Here is a 25,138-nt window from a genome sequence, read left to right as displayed (position 1 = left end):
ATCAGCCTTGACTCTGCCTGAAGATACTGATCTGGGGAATGTCACTTTGTGTGCATAATGCTTGCAGTATCATCTGCACCACAAATAATTTAATTTAGTCTTAATTTCTCTGGGCCACTCTTGGAAACTGCAGTTATTGTGCAATATTATAATGTACTCATGCTTTCAATAGGTTTGCCAGATTTAGAAAATAAAAATATAGGATACCCAGTTAAATTTTGAATTTCTGATAAACAATAAATTCTTTTTAGCTTAAGTATTGTCACTTGCACAACCTAAAAGTTGCAAGTTCAGTTTTATTTGTGGATCTTACTGAGGACTGTAGCCTGGGAGACAGCCTCTTCAGATAGCTCTGGGGAACCGCTCTGAAGAGTTAAGGGAGGAGCCAGGATATATAGGAAGTTCCTGATGAAAACAAAACATGCAGTCTAACATCAAAAGATTACTGCTAATCACAAAAAAAACATCTAAAGTTAATTATGTTAGTGCTTTTCTCTCTATGGACCAATACATTGAAATGATTCCTTAGATATACATCTCAACTATTTAAGGCCAGTATCCAGAAGCCTAGCCTGCTTCCTGTCTTTCTCCATCCTGAATTCCCCTCAGGGTGCTAGGGGTGGGGTGCTCTGCCTTGGCTGGTGGCTTGATCCTTGTACAACTAGAACGGTGGGCGACACTGTTTACTGGAATGGCAGGCAACATTCCCTTTCCACAGTGTACACCACATATTGCATATACTAAACAATTATTCATTGTTTATTTGGAATTCAAGTTAAACTAGGTGTCCTGTGTTTTATCTGGCAGCACTAATCAAGTACCAGTGAGATACCTAGTCCTGTTTGGCTCGAGCTGCCCTTAGACTGATATGTTACTCTAATTTGTCTGTCTTTAGGGTGTCAAAATTTTGCCTTTCATATCTGTTATCATAGAAACACCAAAGCCGGTCCACTGCCCCAGTGCCCCCAGATTGCTGTTTTTCTCTCTTCCTTCACAGCCATCTCTGTTCTTCACTGATACTTCTACCCCTATTGCTACTTTTGCTGCCTGCCACCTTTTTTCTATACTGTGCTCATTCCTTTTCTGTTCCATTTTTTCTTCCTATGACAGCTAAGTGTACTGTTTGAAAGCATGGACTTAAAGGCAGACAAATTAGAATTTGAATCCCAGTTCACCTTTCAGTACATATGGGAGCTTCAGTAATTACTTAATGTCTGTAAGCCTCAGGTTCTCCTTCTGTAAAATACAAGTACTAATGTCTACTTTATAGGGCTGTTATGAGGGTTAAATGAGATTGATACAGGCAACCTACTCAAAGGTACAATCCTTACTGGATTATTATTACTAAAAGAGCTTCAGGCCTTGGGTGCTGACTTGAATCTTTAAATGTGTTGGATGCCTAGACTTGCAGTTTAGGCTCTGCTGGATACTCTTCCCTGGTGAGCTTTTGTACTGCCTGGCTTGTCTTCACCACCATTACCAACCAGTTCAGGTCCGTTCAGGAAATACGTGTTAAGTTTCTACTACTTCTACTCCAGCTAGGTGCTGGAGATCCGGAGATAAATAGGATAGCACTGACCTCAAGGAGACTGTTGGGCAGAAAGGATATATATAAATCAGATCACAATACAGTGAAGTAAAATATTTTGATATGCACAAGATGCCTCAAGATGTTATGGAACCACAGAGAAGTTCAGACCCCTGGGAGGAAGGAAGCAAGAAAAGGCTTGAAGTTTGTGATAATATCTGAACAGAGATTTAAGAGATGAATGGGGCTAACTTAAAAAAAATATAGGCAGGGGCTTCCCTGGTGGCGCAGTGGTTGAGAGTCTGCCTGCCGATGCAGGCGACGCGGGTTCGTGCCCCGGTCCAGGAAGATCCCACATGCCGTGGAGCGGCTGGGCCCGTGAGCCATGGCTGCTGAGCTTGCACGTCCGGAGCCTGTGCTCCGCAACGGGAGAGGCCACAACAGTGAGAGGCCCGCGTACCGCAAAAAAAAAAAAAAAAAAAAAAAAAAATATATATATATATATATATATATATATAGGCAGGAGCAGTGGAAACATATTCTACATTCAGTGAACAGCATGAGGAATAGGAAAAGGTACTATGAATGGTATATATGGGGAAACTCAAAGCTGTTCAGTGTTGTTAGAGTATAAATTGTAAAGCTAGGAGAGGTTAATGAAAGTATTACTTTCTTTTGGTCATCAGTTTTGGGACTAATATCTTTACATCAGTTGTGGGTCTCATATATTTAACCCTCTATTTTCATTGTTGTTTTTGTTTGTCTAGAGTTTTGGTCATTTTCCAAGATGACAAAGCACATGTTACTATTTTGTAATTAATAAGTGTCTCCATGTCCCTTTTTTTCATTTTAAAGCTTTTTGAACAGACTAAAAGCTCTTTTTTTTCTCTAAAAAGCTGTACTTATGTCATAAGGTATACTTTTTCTGCTCGTGTATTTTTAAAATATTTTAAATCTTTTTTTCCCCTTACAACCACACATAATTACTACTATTTTTAAAATAAATATATATTCATTATATATTATCTATATCTATCTATCTACCTCTTAATCTTAGAATAGTGCCTAGCTATTATTATGATGCACCAGGCACATTATACTTCCAAAATATATGGACAAACATTAAGATCTGATATATATTCCACCATCCGGGGAATTTCTCAAGATCATATTACAGAACAGTTTAAAGCCAGTTATTCTACTCTAACAGAGTTATTTAATTTTATTTTACTGCTCTCTCTGTTTGTGTTTCTTGGACGTAGTTTTACTCATTTGCAATATAAAGCATTGTGTTAAGAGGAAAGGGACAATCCTACTCTATCTACTATTTGGCTGCGCTGCTTTGGGCGCGGCTCTGCCTCAGGGTCTAAGCCAGGGTGGGAGAATTGGTTGTTTCCAACCGAACAAGCTTTCCAGATGACTGGGTGGCAGCCTGCGCCACAGCGAATCTCTTTGGTTTTCACTGTCAGTGACAGTCATTTTTAGAAGCGGGTTTGTTTCCTTCCCGAATCCACCTCCTCACTCCCTCTCCGGGTCCTTTGCCCCAAAAGGAGTTTGACTTTACTTTCGCAGTCTGACACCCTGGCGCCCTCCGCCACCGGGCAGCCCGGCAGAGGCCCGCCACTGGAGTTACTCTGTCCGCCAGGTCCCCTCAGGACACACCCAGCAGGAGGCACTGCCCGGGACGGTGAAGCCGGCACCGGGGGTCGCCCGTGGGGCCGCCCGGGTGCCTCGCCTTCGGGATGGAGCCGGCCAGTGCAGAGCTGCGGCCACCAGAGCGGAGCCGGGAACGGTATTCGCTCGGGTCGAGGAGGAAGCCGGAGCATTTGGGGGACTGGACCGCGGGAACCCGGAAACGTCTGGGCCGCACCGGGCCGGCGGCAGCGACGGCGGCGGGAGCGGGCGCCGCTGCGCTTCTGGGGTCGCGGGGGACCCGGCGGGCGCCGCAGCCTGGGGGGCCCGGCGGAGCTGAGCCGCCGCCCCCAGTGCGCGCAGCCGGCCGAGCGGCGCGGGAGGTGAGTCTGGCGCGCTCCTGGGCGGCTGCGGGCACGGGGAGGCCGGTGACCGTGGCTCCGGCCAGGGCAGTGATGTGAAATCCGTCTGAGTGAAGGGGACGGTGTGGATAGACTTTAAGTACTAGCTAAGTAGGGGTGGGAGTGGATGAAGTGACACGTTGTTAAGTCCGAGGGAATATATGAGGAATGTGCTGGGTGGAAGAGGAAAAAAGGGCCCGGGGAAAGGGGTGTGTCAAGCGAATGAAAAACGCAGTGTTTGCCTTAGAGGCTGGGGCGTGGGGAGCCGCGGCCGGAGGGCCAGGCTGGCGGTCATTCCGTCAGCGAACTTCCCCGGAGCTCCTGCTCGGTGTGTGGCCCTGTGGCAGGTACCGAGCCACCAGACGGGGACGCTGCGCTGAAGAAGCCGCAGGGACTTCAAAAAATGGAAAAGCAGTCCTTGGTAAGGCTAATACATAGGCAAGGGCTGTCTGAGGCCAGGCGGGATTCCTATCAGAACAGGTGTGTGTGTTGGGAGAGGGTTCTGAGTGTTTAGGAAGGGAGCATTTTAATTAACATTTATTTAAACCAACTAAACTCCGGGGAACGCTGGTTCAAATGAATTAAAGGATAATAATATTAAATGTAGTACTGGGCCTTGCTTAGTAAAACACGTGTCATTACTTTATGGTAGAAGACTGAGTCTTTTATTATGTTCTCTTACATGTAGTATTTGAAAATGGAACCAGAGTTAAGTTTTTTGTTTTCAATCAACATTCAACTTTGGTAGTTAAAGATGAAATTTTGGTACAGTTTCTCACTTCGTGCGCTTACTCATTTTCACTGGTAAACTCAGGTTGTTTCCTTTAAAGGCATGACTTCTAAATTTATATTTCCGGTCCTAACTTTCCTCCCAAGTATTGATTCTACTTTTTCAGCATCTCAATTTGCTTCTTCCCTTTTTCATTCCTGTGCTTAACGTGGCTTCTCTTTCCTCTTCTTACTTATGCTATAGCAGTGGCTAGACTTGCTGCCCTCAGCCTGTCTTCCTTCCAATAACTCCCCCGCCGATACTGCTTTTTAAAGCCAGAGGTCTTGTGTATTCTTTTCCCTCAGAAATACTCGGTGACTCTCTATTGAATCCAGAATAAATTTAAAATTATTTAGGGTAGTATCCAAAACTCTTCAAAATTTGTAGCTGTCCATGGCTCCAATCAGATCCAAAATCAGAAATCAGTATCATTGGGCTGATATCAAAGTGTCAAAGGGACTATGCGCCCTTTGGAGGCTCTAGGAGAGAATCTGTTCTCTTTTTCATCCAGCTTTGGTGGCTGCCAACATTCCTTGGTTTGTGGGTGCATCACTCCAGTCTTCAAGCCCAGCATCTTCAAATCTCTTTTTGCTCCATCTTTACATTGCCTTCTTCTCTTGAGTATCTGTATTTTCCTCTTCTGTCTCTTATGAGGACACTTACGTTGGCGTTTAGGCCTCACTTAGCTAATGCAGGATAATTTTCCCATCTCAAGATCCTTAACTTAATTTCATCTGCAAAATTCCCTTTTCCAAATAAGGTAACATTTACAGGTTTTAAGGATTAGGACCTGTTGTTGCTCAGTAGGGTTATCAGCAGTTGGGAAGAGTTGACCTAAAGCAGGGAAGGGAGGATAACTGGAACCTGCCGGCACCTTTGCTTCTGTTTCACCACATTTAACTGAGAATCGTCTGGAGTAATGGCTGTTGCTTCACTTCTGCCTTCCAGATCTTGTGCAGGTTTTGTGTTTAGCCAATTCTGACCTGGCACCATATAGAGAAGGGGATTTGCGGAAATGTGTTTGAGTTTAACCAAGTTGATACAGTAAATACAAGGACCATAATAATACAAGGATCATAATTTTCCTATGATATTTTCCTGTTATACACCATGTCATAGCAGTTTACACCCTTATACTGTTTCTTAAATTATTTGAATAATATGTGTCTTCCATGCTAGAGGATAAGCTCTATGAAGAAACAGATTATATTTGTTTTGTTCATCATTGTGTATCAGTGCTCATCATAGTTCCTGACCATAGTTAGTATTTAAATATTGATGGTGAATTGTGTGATACCTTTATTTTCTACTTCTGACCGCATCTCCTGAATCTTGAAACCTTACTAATGGTTAGTGCCTGTGGACCTGTCATGGAGGAGGAATTTTTCTTCTACTCTTCTAGGTTCTTCTGGCCCGTCTAAGAATTAAATTGACATGAGACAGATTGAGGAGAAAAATCACACAAAAGTTTAATAACACGGATACATGGGAGAGACCCAGGAAAACTGAGTAACTTGTCAAAATGGCTGAAACCCTCACCTTACATACCATCTGCAGCTAAAGACAAGAGAGGATGTTGGGGGTAGTGGTTTGAGGCTTCAAAGGGGAGGAAAGCAATTGACATGGAGATGTAAAAGCAAAAGTTTGATAAATAAATATTTGCTGGGCCATGCAGAGACAGTGGGACACAGAGTGGACTCTGATCTCTAGGCTCTGCCTAGAGTTTCCCTCCACCACACATAGCCCATATTCTTAATTCTTTGCAGATATCTCTGGTGATACTGTGGAAACAGGCCATCTATCTAATTTTTTTTTTTTTTTTTTTATCAGTTAGGGGAAAGGTCAAAGATCTTGCTGAGTCTTTAGGGCCTTCACTGTTTCCAGCTTGAAATAACCCACATGCCAAAGAGATATTTTGGCATGACAAGTTTTGCTACCCTACAGATCCTACCCGGATTGTACAGTAGTCTCTGTTCTTTATAGAATACCTTTAACATCAGCCTTTAGCTGTAAGTGGTGGGAAGTGACCATAGCAGAGTGGTAGAGCAGAATGGCACAGGGATGGGGAAATGAGAGGGTGAGAAAGGAGTACATTTTTACATGGCACCTCACATTAGAAGGGGATCTTAGGGCTATATTTATTAGGTCTTTATGTTTTCCCAGTCACTGACATTATGTAAAGAGTACAATAATATTGAATAATTTATAATCTAAAAATTAGAATGCAGATAGGTTTTATGTTTGTTAAGTTGAAGAAATAGTTGAGTACTATTGATTTTATCTGAATGTAGGAGTGGAAATTCTGCAGTCTGTAGAAGAACAAGTTAAAAATTGACACAGTACTCTAACTTACATACAAGTGATATTGTCTTATGTAAACAGATACCTGATACCTTGAGGAAGAAAAGGAAGGAGAAACAATGAAAAGTTGTTTAACTTAGAATGTAATAGGAGTCATAGAATGTAAAGAGTCAGTTGTTAAGTGTTGTCGAGCAGGATTTTGCTTTTCTTAAGCACTTAAGAGTGAACTTAAGTTCACTTAGTGGAACTTATTATTTTTATCATAGAAACAAAATTGACTATGTCAATAATGTAAAGTACCTTTAATTCATATTTCTTTCGCTTTTATAAATAAGATTTTGGGTTTTCCACAGGATTATTATGGACTTCAAGTACAACATATTGTTGCTACTTTTGGAGAATACTGTCTCTACTTCTGAGATAGTTTAGCAGGAAGATATATAAATGCCAGTGTCAGAAGTAAAGCCAGTTGTGATGAATTTTGTCATTATTTAGTACACAGTTGTAGGTTGCAGTTTTAAAGTTTTGGCATCATGGAAGATAATGAACAAAAAATTGCAGCTGAGGTCAGCATTACTTTTTCTGTTCATTTACTTGGAAAAACTTTGAAAGGTTTGTTTTTATACCAATAGCTGTTTCTGACTAGTGTAATGTGAATTTATATTTGCATAGCACTTTAAAATGTGTGTGTTTTCATATGTACTCTGTTGTGTCATTAACCTAAAATAGATTATAATATTATACTTAGGGAGTATATTTCAGAACTAATGTTTAGAAAATGTAAATATAGCTCACTCTAAAAACCTAAAGTTAGAAATTTAACCTTTTGTTTTTATAATAGAAGGAAAATTGATTTGCAGAATTACTTAGGTACTTAGTAGTCTTTAAAAATCTGTATAAATTTTTTTTTTTTAAGTTGCTAGTCTCTTTCCTGCCTAAAGGAGTTCCTTTAGCATTTGTTGCAAAGCTGGTCTGGTGATGCTGAATTCTCTTAGCTTTTGCTTGTCTGTAAAGCTTTTGATTTCTCTGTCAAATCTGAATGAGAGCCTTGCTGAGTGGATTATTCTTGGTTGTAGGTTCTTCCCTTTCATCACTTTAAATATATCATGACACTCCCTTCTGGCTTGCAGAGTCTCTGCTGAGAAATAAGCTGATAACCTTATGGGAGTTCCCTTATATGTTATTTGTCATTTTTCCCTTATTGCTTTTAATATGTTTTTTGTCTTTAATTTTTGTCAATTTGATTACTATGTGTCTCTGTGTGTTTGTTTCTCCTTGGGTTTATCCTGCCTGGGACTCTGTGCTTCCTAGAGTTGGTTGACTGTTTCCTTTCCCATGTTAGGGAGGTTTTCAGCTATTATCTCTTCAAATATTTTCTCAGGTCCTTTCTCTCTGGCTTCTCGGTCTGGGACCCCTATAATGCGAATGTTGGTGTGTTTAATGTTGTCCCAGAGGTCTCTTAGGCTGTCTTCATTTCTTTTCATTCTTTTTTCTTTATTCTGTTCCGTGGCAGTGATTTCCACCATTCTGTCTTCCAGGTCACTTATCCATTCTTCTACCTCAGTTATTCTGCTATTGATTCCTTCTTGCGTATTTTTCATTTCAGTTATTGTATTGTTCATCTCTGTTTGTTTGTTCTTTAGTTCTTCTAAGTCTCCGTTAAACATTTCTTGCATCTACTCAATCTTTGCCTCCATTCTTTTTCCCAGATCCTGGATCATCTTCACTATCATTATTCTGTATACTTTTTCTGGAAGGTTGCCTAACTCCACTTCATGTAGTTGTTTTTCTGGGGTTTTATCTTGTTCCTTCATCTGGGACATAATCTTCTGCCTTTTCATTTTGTCTGACTTTCTGTGATTGTGGTTTTCATTCTGCAGACTGCACGATTGTAGTTCTTCTTGCTTCTGCTGTCTGCCCACTGGTGGGTGAGGCTATCTAAGAGGGACTGGGTCTTGCTCTGGTGGGCAGGGCCATGCTCAGTAAAACTTTAATCCACTTGTCTGCTGATGGGTGAGGCCATGTTCCCTCCCTGTTAGTTGTTTGGCCTGAGGCAACCCAGCACTGGAGCCTACAGGCTGTATGGCAGGGCTAATGGTGCTCTCTGGGAGGGCTCATGCCAATGAATATTTCCCAGAACTGCTGCTGCCAAGTGCCCTTGTCCCCACGGTGAGCCTCACCTGCCTGCCGCCTCTGCAGGAGACCCTCCAACACTAGCAGGTAGATTTGGTTCAGTCTCCTATGGTGTCACTCCTCCTTTTCCCTGGGTCCTAGTGCACACATGAGTTTGTGTGTGCCCTCCAACAGTGGTGTCTCTGTTTCCCCCAGTCCTGCGTAAGTCCTGCAATCAAATCCTGCTGGCCTTTACAGTCAGAGTCTCTGGGGATTCCTACTCCTGTTGCCAGACCCTCAGGCTGGGAAGCCTGAAGCGGGCCTCAAAACTTTTGCTCCAGTGGGAGAACTTCTGTGGTATACTTGTTTTCCACTTTGTGGGTCGCCCACCCGGCGGGTATGGGATTTGATTTTATTGTGATTGCACCCCTCCTACCATCTCACTGCAGCTTCTCCTTTGTCTTTGGATGTGAGGTATCTTTTTTGGTGGGTTCCAGTGTCTTCCTGTTGATGGTTGTTCAGCAGTTAGTTTTGGTGCTCTTGCAGGAGGAGGTGAGCACATGACCTTCTACTCCACCATCTTGAGCCAATCTCTCTATATAAATGTTATTACAATTTAAAGACATTGACTAAAGATTTAGTTTTGTGGAACTTTTAGTGGCTGAAGACATAACAGCAAAATGCAGATATTATTGTCTCAGTAGAATAATGGGCTTCATACACAGACCTAAAGATTATACATGTAACCTATTGGATATAATGTAGCCAGACTGATTTTCAGGTTTACCTTCAAGTACCTATCTCTGTTTGAAAAGATAAATAGAAATTATTAGTATATAGTGTTTTGAATATTTCAGAACTTAGTTAATGCATATCTAGTGCAATAATGATGGTATAAACAACTAATTTCTCACTAACCCTGATTAATATAAGGGTGGAAGTAGTAGTAGTGTGCATTAATGATATATATACTTTGTGTAATATATATTTTTTAAATGTTTAAGGCCTGTAAAGTATCTCAGAATTGGCTGACAAAGCATTGTAAAGGCAGGGATCTTAGGGAGCGACTTTAATGGAAATGAGGGATATGTAATTAGCATATAAAATGTACTTAAATTATACCTTCTAGCATGTTTGAAAAACCTTTTTTTCCCCCTTAAGAGTAATAAATAATTACTGAGAAATTTTTTGAACTCTTAATGAGCTTACTAATATTTTTTGCACACAATTCTAACCAAGTCATCATCAAATCCAAATGAATGGAGCTTATTAGATGAATGAAGTTTTTGTTGTACATTTTTCTTTCAAGAGGTGAGATGGCATTTAAAAATAATAAAATTTAACTTTGTAAATACCAAACTTATCTAACAATTCAGGAGAAAAATAATGATTGGAAAGCAAGTACAAGATCTTTTATAGTGACTAACCAAATCCTGAAATATTCCTGTGCAAAGGACTTTTAGAAGTACTAGCAGTGTGACTGTATCGAATAAGTATGATTATAGTATACACACACATACACAAAAATTATAATTATACATTATTATTATGCAATAATTATACACTAATAGTTTTACAATAGTTAATGATTATATATGTTATGTATTACTATATGTATACTCAAAGTTTACAATTTAAAAATTGAGACACTTTCAGATGAAAAAATTGAAATTACTTTAATAAAATTGTGTGTGTGTATTAGAATTGGAAGAGACCTGAGAAATCATATACAATATTAAATTTTAGCAAAATGGCTTGAAATATTTGTAGCTTATATAATATTTAGTAGCTACTTGTTGAAAAATTTTAAGAAAACTTTTAAATAAATCTTTAAAAGGAAAAGAAAGGATCGTAAATGTTTATCAGTAGGAGAATGGGTAAATAGAAGGTCTGCTTATTTGTTGGAACAACATAGAGTTATTAAAAGCAATGAACTAGGTCTGTATATCAATGTAGATGGCAAAACAATGCTGAATAAAGTAAGGAAGATGCTGAATAATGTATACAGTTTGATACCATGTATGTATATTAAAATATTTAGGCTTACGGATATTTCTATATAGGTGTATAAAATTTTAAAAGTGCACTGAAATACATACTCCAAATGTATGATAATAGGGGAAGGGAAAAGGAATAGGACTTAGAATTTGGCTTAAAGGGGACTTTAACTGTTGTGTTTTATTCCTTTAAAAAAGGAAAGGTAAGCAAATGTGACAAGATTGACAATTGTTAGTTCTGGGTGGTAGAATCATGGATGTTTGTTATATTCTTGGTACTTTATTGTATTTTTAAAATCCATTTTTTTCCCTCAAGAAAGATCTATTATTTTTCAGGAGAATTTGGAACTTTGTGATTACAAGACTAGTTTCTATATAACTAAGAATCCCCAAAAGTTGTTGAAATCCTTTCAGTGGGAGTATGAAATGGTCTAGGTACTTTATTTTACCTTTGCTGCTAGTGTTCTTGAGTTTAGAGATTTCCAAAAAACTTAATAAAAATTGACAGAATCTATATCAAAATATTATTAGATGTCTTTGAGTGGTGAGATTATGGTTCAAATTTTTACTTATTAATATAATTTTTAAGTTTATTAATTTTTTCTCACTAATAATATGCTACTTTTTAAAGTAAATAAAATAATAAATGCTTTTTTAGAAAAACCAGAACAAACGAAAACAAAGGAAAGCAATCCAAATGAAATAGTGCCATTTACTCTAGTGACCAGGAAGAATACATTTTTCAGGTCTTAGCTGTTAAGGTAGAAGTGGAGCATCTAAGCATCCTGTCTCTTTGACATTGCTATAAATCTGAGAGCCTCACTGAACTCCAAGTGGGTTTACGGAGCTTAGTAATCGGGGTCTTTAATGGAACATGGGTAGTAATTTGTGGACTGGTTCATGACGTTTTTGAAAGTAAACTGAATGAGGCTCCATTTGTGAAAGAACCTAACAGTTTCTTATTATTGATATAAAAGTTTCTTGGATAGGAAATTTTTATGAAACAGAATGATCTGGAAACCAGAAGATTGGCAACACCTGAAAGGATAAAAGAAGGGGAATTCGGCGGTAAGAGAAAAAAATGTAGGAGAGACTGAATTTAAATCTTAAACATGAAATTGGTAAAAGATTGTTTTCAGTTATAATGAGAAAATATTATAGACTTTACAAGGAAGAAACAGTGTTACTCTTGTAAATTATAGAGGTGGAACATAATCTTTTTTTGGTCTATTTCGTGTTTATGTATTTGCTTTGCATTTAGGGGTTGTATTAAGTGAAAGTACTAACTTTTACCTATATTGTACTAAGTGAAAGTACTAACTTTTACCTATATTGTACTCCAACCAAACTAAGTATTTGTATATCTTAGAAATGCTAGTATTTTGAATTTTTTCATTTTGAGTTTTTTCTTCCCTTAGGCAGAATTGTAAATTAAATTGTAATTCTTTACACGTGATCTAGTGCAAATGAGCATGTGTTTGCATGTATTTTACTTCTCAACTTCATATTAGAAAAGCAACGCCGTTCTTTCCTCCTGTGTGTCTCCTCTACTCCTCATACAGGATGCTTCACTTCTGACACTTCTGGTCATCACATGTATGTGAGGTTTTTCCCCACACCAAGCAATTCTCTGCAACACCAGCTGGTTGTCCTACTTCAATTCTCACACTGTCTGTCTGGAGATGGTATCAGATCCCACACGTTAAGGGCTCAGTCCCACAAGACTGCTCCCACCCCACGTCATATGCCAATCACAAGTAGTAGGTCCTCAGGTTATGCACAACTTCTGTCTGACTTGTACTTGGCTACAAATCAGAGGTTCTCACGACCTTCTCCTCATGTTTGATTAAATTGCTATAGTGGCTCACAGAACTCAGGGAAACAGTTATGTTTACCAGTTTATTAAAGGATATGATAAAGGATACAGATGAACAGTCAGATGAAGAAATACATAGGGCAAGGTCTGGGAAGGTCCCCAGCACAGGAACTTCTGTCCCCATGGAATTGGGGTGCCTCACCTTCCCTGTGTGGATGTGTTCACCAACTTGGAGGCCCTCTGAACCCTATAGTATTGTGATTTTATGGAGGCTTCATCATGTAGGCAAAATGGATCATTAACTCCATTTTCAGCCCTTTTGCCTTCTCAAGAGATGGGGAGTAGGGGAGCTTGGGGGATGGGGCTGAAAATTCCAAGCTTCTAATCATGGCTTGTTCTTTCTGGTGAGCAGCTCTCTTCAGAAGCCATCCAGAAGCCTGCCCAAATTTGCCTCACTAGAACAAAAGACACTTCTATCACCCAGAAAATTACAAGGGTTTCAGGAGCCCTGTGTCAGGAACTGGGGTCAAAGACCAAATATTAGAACAAAAGATGCTCCTAGTGCTCTTATCACTTAGGAAATTACAAGTGTTTCAGGAGGCCTGTGTCAGGAGCCAGCACCAGAGACCAATATATTATGTTTTTCTGTTATCTCACAGACTTAGAAAAACAAAACAAAACATTGTGAGAGACTAAAAATATTACGAACTGTATTATCACAGTGAATGTTTATATTGATGTTGTATGTACTTGGAAATGGAAAAGCAAAATTGTACAAATAGTGTATCCTGGCTTAGAATCTGACCTTTAAATTTTCATTTGAAAAGAAATCAGAGTATTGCTGTTGTAACACATACATTATGGTCTTAGTTGTACAGAATAAACAAAAGACTTTCTTGAACAGGTTTGAAATAATTGTTTGACATTTCCCAGGAAAATCAAATGCATGTGCTAAATGCAGATTGCTGGCAACTTGTCTTCCTTTTATACAGAGATAAAGGCCACTGGGAAGTCATTTGAAATTCTACAGTAGCTTGTAATGGGATCTGCAGAACTTGATATTTAACTTTATAACTGTTATTTTCAATTAATAATTATAAGACCTTGAACAAGTCATCTAACTTCTCTGTTCACTATTTTCTGTATTTTAAAATGAAGATATTGTACTAGATGATTTCTAAAGCATCTTCCACTTCTAAAATGCTATAATTTTATTTCACACTAGGATTCTTCTGCTAATGTAGATTTATAAAAATGAGATAGTTGGTTGATAAAGTGGTTGTGGCATTTTACATTCCCACTAGCAAAGTTGAGAGTTCTATTTGCTCTAAATCCTCTTCAACACTTGGTAGCATCAATTTTTAAGATTTCAGCTATTCTAATAGGTGTATAATGTTATCTCATTGTGACTTTAGTTTGTATTTCTCTAATGACTGTGATGTTGAACATCTTTTCATGTGCATATTAGCCATTCATTTATCTTTTTTTGGTGAAATATCTATTGAAATCTTTTGTCCATTTTAATTTGGGTTGTTTGTCTTCTACTCATTGTGTCGTAAGAGTTCTTTATAAATTCTAGGTACAAGACCATGGTCAGATTTTTGTGTTGAGAATATTTTCTCCCATGATGTGTTTTGCCTTTCATTATTTTTACAGTGTCTTTGGAAGAGTAGATTTAAATTTTGATGATGTCCAGTTTTTCCATATTTTTCTTTTATGGTTTGTGCTTTTTGTATCCTAAGAAATCTCGGCCTATTTTTATTTGGCTATGATTTTCTCCTATGTTTTCTTCTTGAATATTTATAGTTTTAGCTTTTTTAAAAATAAATTTATTTATTTAATTTATTTTTGGCTGTGTTGGGTCTTTGTTGCTGTGCATGGGCTTTCTCTAGTTGCAGTGAGTGGGTGCTACTCATTGCGGTGGCTTCTTTTGTTGCGGAGCACGGTCTCTAGGCGCGTGGGCTCAGAAGTTGTGGCACATGGGCTCTAGAGCACAGGCTCAGTATTTGTGGCGCACAGGCGTAGTTGCTCCGCGGCATGTAGGATCTTCCCGGACCAGGGCTCGAACCCGTGTTCCCTGCATTGGCAGACAGATTCATAACCACTGCACCACCAGGGAAGTCCCTGTTCTGGACTTCATTCTATCCCATTGACCTATTCTTCTGTCCTTATGTCAATATCAGTCTTAATTACTAGGGCTTTATAGTAAGTCTGGAATTTCAGTAGTTTAACTCCTTCAACTTTATTCTTCCTTTTCAAAATTGTTTTGCTGGTCTAGGTCCTTTGTATTTTCCTATAAATTTTAAAATCAATATCAATTTCTTCCAAAAAGTCCTTCAGAGATTTTGTTTGAGATTGAATCTTTAGATGAATTTGAAGCAAAGGATGTGACCTGGGGTGGAGAGGCAGTTGAATGATCATGCACACTACATTAAGTCCTTCCTTGAAGGAGGATCTTAGTGGAGCATCTCCAAGTCTACATACAGTGGTTGATAGTGTTGTTCAAATCTTCTATATTCTTACTGGGTTTTGTGTGTGTATATTCTATGAATTACTGGGAAAGGTGGGTTAAAATCTCACATTCTGACTGGATTTACCTGTTTTTCTTTTTAGTTCTGTCAGTTTTTGCTTTATGTATTTTGAAGCTATGTTATTAGCACATATACATTTATAATGGTTATATCTTCCTGATGTGTTGATTCTTTTATCATTACAAAGTGTCCTTTAATTCTAAAAATAATTCTTATGTAATCTGTTTCGCCTGATATTAATCTAACCCCTCCAACTTTCTCATAGTTATTTTCCTCATGGCTTTTATCATTTTCCATACTTTTACTTTTTAACATATTTGTATCTTCATATTTAAAGTGAGTCTCTTAGAGTTAATATTAAATTGCTTTAGGAAAAATACAGAAACTTTGCTACTTTTATTATTGAGGGAAGCCAGGTGGAGGGTACATGAGAACTTCTGTTCTATTTTTTTCAACTATGTAAGTCTAAAATTATTTCAAGAATGTTTATTATTGCCTGTTGGTTGCTGCATTTTTGTAGTAACTTCTCTAAAATTCTTGTCTGATAATTCCAACATCTGTATCAACTATATGTTGTTGTTGTCTGTTGATTTGTCCTTATTCATCCTAGTTGAGATTTTTTTCCCTGTCTTTTGGAATGATGAGTATACTCATTTTGGATTGTATCCTGGACATTTTGAGTGTTATGAGACCTTGGTTCCTACTTAAATCGTCTATATTAGTAGGCAGCCACTGGAGAGGGAGGAATGGTGCTGCGTCTTTGCTGACATTCACCTTATGTAGGGCAGGAATGGTTGGCAGGGCTCTGCCCCCATAGTCTTTGTGGCTGCATCCTGGTGGGGGATGGGAGGGCCACCACCTCTGTTGTCATTTTTGCAGGGTTGGGATGGTCAGCAAGGCTCTGCCCCATAGATTATACAGCACCCATTTGGGAGGGTTGCATCCTTCAGGGCTGCTGTCTTCCCAGTCCTTTGGTTGGAGACAGTGGGTTTTTTCTTATGGTTTTTTTGTTGTTGACCTACACCTGTTGGTGGTTCCAGGTTGTAAACTGCTGTCACACCCAGGGTGAGATACATGAATGGCAAAAAATCTCAAGATCTTTTAATCACTCAAGATCTGCAGTCTCTAGCCAGTCTCTTTTCTACAAGAGTCTCCTTGTAGTTGCTTTGTCTTTGGTCCAAGGTTTATAGTTGTAATTAGCAGGAAGAATAGGATGGAATGCACTTTATCTTGTTTGGAACCAGACATCTCTTACTGGTTTTTTTTGTTGTTGTTGTTTTTACTGGTTTTTAAAATATTTATAATTTCTGTATTTTCTATTTATTTGCCCTGTGTATTTTGTTTTTCAGGCAAATGAAGATAAAACAATGTCAGCCAACCTAAAATACCTTTCCTTGGGAATTTTGGTCTTTCAGACTACCAGTCTGGTTCTAACGATGCGTTATTCTAGGACTTTAAAAGAGGAGGGGCCTCGTTATCTGTCATCTACAGCCGTGGTTGTTGCTGAACTTTTGAAGATAATGGCCTGCATTTTATTAGTCTACAAAGACAGCAGTAGGTATCTAGGTTTTTTAAGTCATTGCAATTTATTTAATTATTTTGGAGTTATTCACATGTGAGATATATATATAGTATATATGTATAGATACCTATATATATGACATATATATATAGGTAACTACACATTTGAACACTTGCATTATTGAAGAACATTTCAATTTTCATTTTATTAAGATGGTTTTAGTCTAGTAATAAAGGTATTTTATTTTTATCTATGTTATGATTCATGTCCTCTGGTTAATGCTGTAAATATGAAACAGTTTCTTGCATTAATAATAATTTGAGAATAAGTAATTTAGAGGAGTAATAATTTTTTACTAAAGTCAAGGCTTTTTTATTTTATTTGCTGCATGATTAGTCCAGCAGTGACTAATTTGATATAGTTTTTTTAAAAAAAAATCTTTATTGAGGGAATTCCCTGGTGGTCCAGTAGTTAGGGCTCCATGTGGTTAGATTATTTGGGGGTACATTAAAATGAAAAACAGACTTTTTCATGTTTTTATATATCAAACCAAATGAGAAGACAAGCAACAGATTGAGAGAAGATATTTACATCACAGGTAATCACTAATAATTAATATCCAGAATGTACAAAGAACTCCCACAACTCAATAAGAAAAAGATAAGAAACTCAACAAAAAAAGGGACAAAAGATATAAATAGGCAACTCACAGAAGAGAAAACCTGGGTGGCCAATCAATGTATAAAAAGATGTTCAACCTCTCTAGCAATCAGAGAAATCAAGACTCAATTCCACTACCCTCATACTGCTAATGAGAAAAATATGTGACAGCATTAATTATTTAAAAATTTAATTTTAAAGATGAGCTTATATTTTATATTTTTTCTGCTAAAACTAAAATAATCTTTTGGTAACTTTTGTTTTACTTACATAATTTTTTTACCATTATTTTAGTCAGGAAAGGCTGAATATCAAGTAGCATTCTTTAGTTATTTTCATTTTGGAAACTAACACATTGTTACTCAACTAAACTCCAATAAAAATTAATTTTTAAAAAGGTATTTTCATTTTAAAACAGTTTTCATAAAGTTTGCAAGTTTTATGTTGCGAGAGAAAATCATCTGTGAAGTGTATTGTTGGTAAGGTGGTAGGGTTCCTTAGAATTTCTCCCTTCTTTGGGGATTTATATATCTCTTAAAGTTCTTTGGACATTTTTTTGTGATTGATACTGTGGGTTGGCTAGCTCAGAGTCCATTTTTAACTCCTTTCTCACTTTCTTATATCTAATGTGGAGAATATAAAAGAAAATAATTGATTTTCCAGCTCCCTTGCAGCAGGGAGTAGTTATGCAACACACAGTCTTGGTCAGTGAGAGGGAAGAAGATGCCTGCTAGGCCACTGTTTCCTCCTCTTCTTTCTTCCTTCCGGAAAGAAGAACCAGAGGTGCATCAGTCAGTTGGCAATCTGTTGCAAAAAATCATGTAGACAATACATGAAAAGCATGAAAATAAAAAGCCAATATATATACAGAGAGAGCTAGGTCCCTGATGTCATCATGGAGCTGCTGTAGCAGCTTTTGACCTGGACTCATGACATGTGAGACAAATCCCTATGGGTTTGAGCCACTGTTGGTTGGGTTTTCTGTTGTTTGAGCCAAACCCACCTCCTGATATCCTTCTTTTTATGATTAAAGTCTTCATAATTATTAATTGGCATTAATGGCTGATGATAAAATACATTATAAAATACAAGGTATCAATATTATAATATTGCTATGATAAAGTAAGAATACTTGGTTGACGAATACTTTGAGGTTTTGGTTATCATAAATACATATGTGTATATATAATCAATTTGATTTATTTCCCAATGAAATATATATTTAATATTTGAAATATTAGCATCATTAAAGGTATAGGTATACCTTATTTTACTGCAGATATTGTGTTTTTTATAAATATAAGATTTGTGGCAACCCTCCATTGTCAGATGATGGTATTTTTTTAGCAATAAAGTCTTGTTTTGTTTTGTTTTTTTGCGGTATGCGGGCCTCTCACTGTTGTGGCCTCTCCCGTTGCGGAGCACAGGCTCCGGACACACAGGCTCAGCGGCCACGGCTCACAGGCCCAGCTGCTCCGCGGCATGTGGGATCTTCCCAGACCGGGGCACGAACCCATGTCCCCTGCATCGGCAGGCGGACTCTCAACCACTGCACCACCAGGGAAGCCCTAAAGTATTTTTAAATTAAGGTATGCACATTATTTTTTTAATACATAATCTTATTGCCCAGTTAACAGACTACAGCAAAGTGTAAACATAACTTTTATATGCACTGAGAAACCAAAAAAAATTCTTGTGACTCACTTTATTGTGATACTCACTTTATGGCAGTGGTCTGGAAATGAACCTGCAATATCTCTGAGGTACGTCTGTATATTTTAGACCTAAAAGGATCTTAACATGTAGCCAAATTTTCATTTTTTACAGGTGAAAAAACTGAGGACTTCAGAGAGAGTATGTAACTTATTTGGAGTTACTTAATTATTGATTTTGTCCATTTCATGTTTTTTCTAGAATGTAGTCTAAGAGCACTGAATCGAATACTACATGATGAAATTCTTAATAAACCTATGGAAACACTTAAACTTGCTATTCCATCAGGGATATATACTCTTCAGAATAATTTACTCTATGTGGCACTGTCAAATCTAGATGCAGCTACTTATCAGGTATTTAGAATACATTTCTAGTAGTGTTTCTAAGAAAGAAAGAAACAAACAATAATATTAGCTGTTTTCTTTTTCAGGTCACATATCAGTTGAAAATTCTTACGACTGCATTATTTTCTGTGTCGATGCTTAGTAAAAAATTAGGTGTGTACCAGTGGCTCTCCCTAGTAATTTTGATGACAGGAGTTGCTTTTGTACAGGTAACTATTCAAGATAAGTATAACTTTTACTTTTATCACAGTTTCAGACCTCATTTTGGAAAATATGGTTCTGTTATTTGTTGAAGAAAATGCTTATTCTTACAACTGACATTTTTTGAGGGCTTCCTTTGAGCAAGATACTACATTGGGACTATAAATGACACAAAGAAGTAGAATCAAATTATCTGACGTAAAGAAATGAACAGTCTATTTAGGGAAATAAGACACTGTATGTAAAACAAAGCTGTTTTTTACTGAGTATCTGGACATTTGAGATCAACCACTCCCTTCCTATTGTCTCTCAGCTTCCCTGATACCACTCGCTCCTGGTTCTTTTCACATCTTTCTAATGATTCCTTATTGGTTTCCTTCCTGGGGTCCTCTTTCTTGATATTCCCATTAGATATTGTGTTGTTGATAGGCTTGTTATTTCTCTTAAATTATTTCCTTATTTTTGGAGATTTCATTCTTTCTGAAGGTTTTTATTAACACATATGCTGATAGCTTCTTGGTCTGTGTCATCAGCTCTGGTTATCACCTCTAGTTTCAGATTTATATATCTAAAAGCACATTGGACATCTTTGTTTGGTTGTTCAATAGGCCTTATAAACTCAGTGTATCCAAAGCTGCACTTTACCTTTTCCCCACCAAACCTGTTCTTTATTTCTGTTTTTTCCAGTCATGATTTACTTAGCCTGAGAGTTGTCCTAGACTCTTCCTTTAGCCTGTATATCCAGTCAATCACTAAGACTTTCTGACTCTGCTTTCTAATACTTCTTGATTCTGTCCTTGTCTATCACTAACACTTCCACATTTCATGCCTTCTTTGTGTCTCAAGTAATCTTTTGCCTCCTAATTGATTTTTTTTTTTAACTTCTGTCTTACAATTCAGCCTCCACTTAGTCACCACTGTGGTCTATCTAAAAGAAATCCAATCATGTCAATCTCCTGCTGTCCAAAGCCCCCCTCCCCTACAATCACTTTCCTCAGAGTGTGGTATGTATATTTTGAATAAATATTTCTAATAGTTATTTAAGTGGTTATTAGAAAAATATAATTGGCATATCAAACCCATATTTTCATAGATTCTGCTTAAGGTAAGGTAAAGTTGGTATTCCGTTTTTAAAAGTGAGGTATTTTAGGGCTTCCCTGGTGGCGCAGTGGTTGAGAATCTGCCTGCTAATGCAGGGGACATGGGTTCGAGCCCTGGTCTGGGAGGATCCCACATGCCGTGGAGCAACTAGGCCCGTGAGCCACAACTACTGAGCCTGCGTGTCTGGAGCCTCTGCTCTGCAACAAGAGAGGCCGCGATAGTGAGAGGCCCGTGCACCGTGATGAAGAGTGGCCCCCGCTTGCCACAACTAGAGAAAGCCCTCACACAGAGACGAAGACCCAACACAGCCATAAATAAATAAATAAATTACTAAACTCCTAGCCCCAACATCTTCTTTTAAAAAAAAAGTGAGGTATTTTAAATTAAAATATCAAGTAATAGGTTAGGGAGAACATACATTTGACAAAAACCATGAAGATGATAGGGAAATAAGTGAAGTTTTAGGAACACTGATCTACAGAATAAAGCTCAGAATGGTTAGCATGAAATGGACCTTCCATAATGAAACATCAGCTCCATACTCATTTTTGCTGCTCCAACACTTCACACTCTGAATTTCTACAACTGAACTGCTTGTGGAGGCTATTTTGTGCATCTGTGCGTTTATTATACTTGTTCTCTTTTTTAGGGTATTTTTGAAATTATAAATTACAACAGTAATATCACTATGGGGAAAAAAAAGTGATTCTAAGTTTTTCTTTCAAAAGCTCTTCTCTGCAATCCCCCAGAATGGTATTGGCTGTATTTTTACCTTAAGGTCTAAGAGTGGACTCTAAATGTGTATTTTGTAAAATATTATAGGAATTAAACTTCAGTTTTTTCTTTTTGTTCAGTGGCCCTCAGATTCTCAAGAGCTTAATTCTAAGGAACTTTCAGCTGGCTCACAATTTGTAGGCCTCATGGCAGTTCTCACAGCATGTTTTTCAAGTGGCTTTGCTGGGGTTTACTTTGAGAAAATCTTAAAAGAAACCAAACAATCAGTGTGGATAAGAAACATTCAACTTGGTAAGTTTTAAATGTTTTCTAATATTATTTTTAAAGGATTATATTGTTATGTTTAAAGATTTCTGTGTTTTCCTGTTTTTCTTAAAAATTTTTTGGCCACACCGCAGAGCATGCAGGATCTTAGTTCCCCAACCAGGGATTGAACCTGTGTCCCCTACACTGGGAGCACAGCATCTTAACCACTGGACTGCCAGGAAGTCCTATGTATCTTTAATTAAATAAACCTTTTATAAAAGCTGCTGTTGATGCAAATATCTGTCAGGGTTTTTGCCTTTTGAAAAACTGTATTTTAAATGAATGTCTTTTCAAGAATATGGAATTTTGGGTCTGTGCTCATAAGAATGTATGAAGCCTGTTTCTGTCCTCACCATTTGGAGCCTTTGTCTTTGGGTGCTGTGTTTTCCACAGATGTTGCAAATAACTTAACATATTTTCCTCCTGGAAAAAGAGATTAAGATAGTAAAAAAAAAAAACCAAACAAAAAAAGATAGTAAATTTAATTATATGATGCAGTGTTATCAGCTACAGTCACCATGTTGTATATCAAATCACCACAATGTACACTTCAAATGTCTTAGAATTCTACTTATCAATTATACCTCAGTAAAGCTGAAAAAATAGATACTTAAATGGAGCAAGTTTGAAATGAAGAAATTTTGTCTCTTTAAAATCTTACTATGCTTTTTTATTTCAAATTGTTACATTTTAGCTTTTAAATACTACAGCATTTTTCTAACTGAAGGTGAATAGTTTAAAAGAAAAAAGAGATTGCCTTTGAATAGATATTTAAACTATTTGTATACAGTATTGTAATATTTAACTCCTCATACAAAGATTTCAGAATTTAGTATTCTTGTCATATTCATTTTGGAAGATGCTACATGTGAGAAGCAGCTCAACTGCAAATCAACATGTTCTGTTTTAAGCCTCTGTCCCTGTGACTTTGGAGCTCATCTTTGAAACCATTGTTTTTTTTCTTTGAAGCCACTGTTTTTTTCTTCACATCAGCTTAATAGCTATACCATGTTTCCTGATAGCAGTCATAACAGGCCCTTCCAGGCCCTATACAGTGAATTGTCTGTAATCCTAATGGCCTGTATTTTAAGACAAACCTTCAAAATTTGATTAAAGTCCATTCTTTCAGCTGTTTTCACATAATATGATGACAAACAGACTGAACCTTCATTTTATCTCATAGTATTTATTTGTTTCTCTTCAAAATTTGTAGAAATGTATCGTGTGTTTTTTTTTTTTTTAAGAATGTCAAGGTAAATATTTTTGAAAACAAAATTAAATTAGCTTCCCTTTGTTCAGTTTGTCTAGAAGGCAAGTTCAGACTTGAAAAGCATTCACCATTTCAGAAAGAGTATATCTATAGCATAGTGGTTAAGAACTCTTGGTTTGGTAGTCTGACCACTCAAATCCTGATTTTTTTTTTTTTTTTGCGGTACGTGGGCCTCTCACCGTTGTGGCCTCTCCTGTTGCGGAGCACAGGCTCCGGACGTGCAGGCTCAGCAGCCACGGCTCATGGGCCCAGCCGCTCCGCGGCATGTGGGATCTTCCCGGACCGGGGCACGAACCCGTGTCCCCTGCATTGGCAGGCGGACTCTCAACCACTGTGCCACCAGGGAAGCCCCAAATCCTGATTTTATTACCTACCACGTGTGTGGCATTACAGAACTTACTTAACCTTCCTCTCTGCTTCCTCATCTATAAAATATACTTAATTATGGTACTTATTTCATATGTTGCTATGTGGATTAAATGAGATAATACATGTAAAGTGTTTAGAATAAAGTGCCTTGTGCTTTATTAGTGCCTAAGCACTTATGTCAGCTATTTACATTAATACGCAAATATCAGAAAAGAAAGAAATATTCAGGTTTGTATGAGTTACCCCAAATTTTCTCGATTTTAAGATAAAAATGAAAGGTCAGAATTCATGACTGTGGTATTTCATGGATTTCTTATTCTTTGGTTTGACCTCATAACACAATCTAATGGTAATGGTAATAACTCAAAGTTTTGAAAAGGATACATAAATAAGTTATAGAACTCGAGATTACAAAAACAAAACAATGTATAGAAGTTTTCAAACATCAACGGTCAAAGATTAGCTAATTGATAAGATCCAATATTAGCCACAGAATGGAGAAGCAGGAACTCTTGTTGCCTTAGGTTGCTAGGAGTACAGTCTTCCCTTGGTATCTGTGGGGGATTGGTTCCAGGACTGCCGTGGATGATCAAGTCCCTTGTATAAAATGGTGTATAGTGTTTGCATATGACTTATGCAATCTTCTCATATACACTGAATCATCTCTAGATTATTTATAATACCTAATACAGTGTAAATGCTTTGTAAATAAGTTGCTGTGCTGGCAAATTCAAGTTTTGTTTTTTGGAACTTTCTGGAATATTTTTTTTACATTTTTGATTCACGGATGGTTGAATCTGTGGATGCAAAACCTGCGAATATGGAGGGGCAACTGGTAGACTGATGTAACCTTATTGGATCTCAATTTGGGAATATATAACAAAATTTTAAATAAATTACAGCTTTAATGTAAAAATTCCATGTCTGGATAAGAATTTATCCTACAGATATAAATATTTATACAAGAGAACAAAGATAAATGTCCAAGTTTATTCATTTCAGCATTGGTTACAATTGTGAAAAATAGAAAACATTTAGAATACTGGTTAAATAAATTATCAATATGATTAAATGGATCATAGACTTCAAAACCTCTCTGCCTGGATTAAAATCTTGAATCCATCACTAACCAGCAACATGAGTTTGGGCAAGTTTATTTAACCTCTCTTTGCTTCAGTTTGTTCATCTGTAAAACGAACTAGAAGTGTCCACCTCATAGGGTTGTTATATGAGTTAACATACATAAAGCACTTAGTACATTTTGTTGCATGTGGCGTTATATGTGTATTTCATACTGTTATTGTCCGTACGATGGAATATTACGCAACTGATAGAAGAATGCAGTAGATCTGTACATACTGACATGTGTATACTCTTCTGTACTCTATACATTTTTTTAAACTATCAAGTGTTATTTTTATAATTAAAAAAGATATGAGTAATACCCTTGGAAGTGTTTATTTTTGTGATTTTGTATTTTTTTCATGTTCTGAATTAGACATATTAAAATAATAGAGTTGGCATAAATAAAATTTTAGAAAGAACATTTCACATCCCTTTTAGTTCTTTTTCACTGTGGAATACTTTGAGTAGTTGCGGCTTTATAAAAAATTGCTTTACCCTGCACTCTTTGCATATCTTACTACAGACTGCCCCAAAGAGATGACCCCTGTAATATCCATTTCTTTATTCATAGTTTAGGATTGCTCCAGGAAATCTTAGATCCAGTAGTCATGTGATAAGCTCTGTGGTAGAAGTAAGGGATTCAGCAGTGAATAAGACACATTTCAGGCTCTCACTGAGCTGACTTTCCCTAACAGTGAGACT

At 37.4% G+C, this 25,138-nt stretch overlaps 1 protein-coding gene across 1 annotated transcript in view; it reads left to right on the top strand.

Moving 5' to 3' along the window:
* Nucleotides 1–3,270: 3,270 nt before the first annotated feature.
* SLC35A3 (solute carrier family 35 member A3) overlaps nucleotides 3,271–25,138 on the top strand; it is a 33,393-nt gene continuing 11,525 nt past the window's right edge. The window contains exons 1-5 of the mRNA XM_030868799.3: nucleotides 3,271–3,543; nucleotides 16,437–16,641; nucleotides 19,184–19,338; nucleotides 19,416–19,538; nucleotides 21,486–21,657. Of these exons, the coding sequence (XP_030724659.1) occupies nucleotides 3,271–3,543; nucleotides 16,437–16,641; nucleotides 19,184–19,338; nucleotides 19,416–19,538; nucleotides 21,486–21,657 (928 nt within the window). The remainder of the gene's footprint in view (nucleotides 3,544–16,436; nucleotides 16,642–19,183; nucleotides 19,339–19,415; nucleotides 19,539–21,485; nucleotides 21,658–25,138) is intronic.

This window comes from Globicephala melas, chromosome 1, assembly GCF_963455315.2.
Source record: "Globicephala melas chromosome 1, mGloMel1.2, whole genome shotgun sequence".
Classification (NCBI taxonomy): Eukaryota; Metazoa; Chordata; class Mammalia; order Artiodactyla; family Delphinidae; genus Globicephala; species Globicephala melas.
Note: the sequence above shows the minus strand (reverse complement) of the source record. Positions and strands in the feature narration are given on the sequence as shown.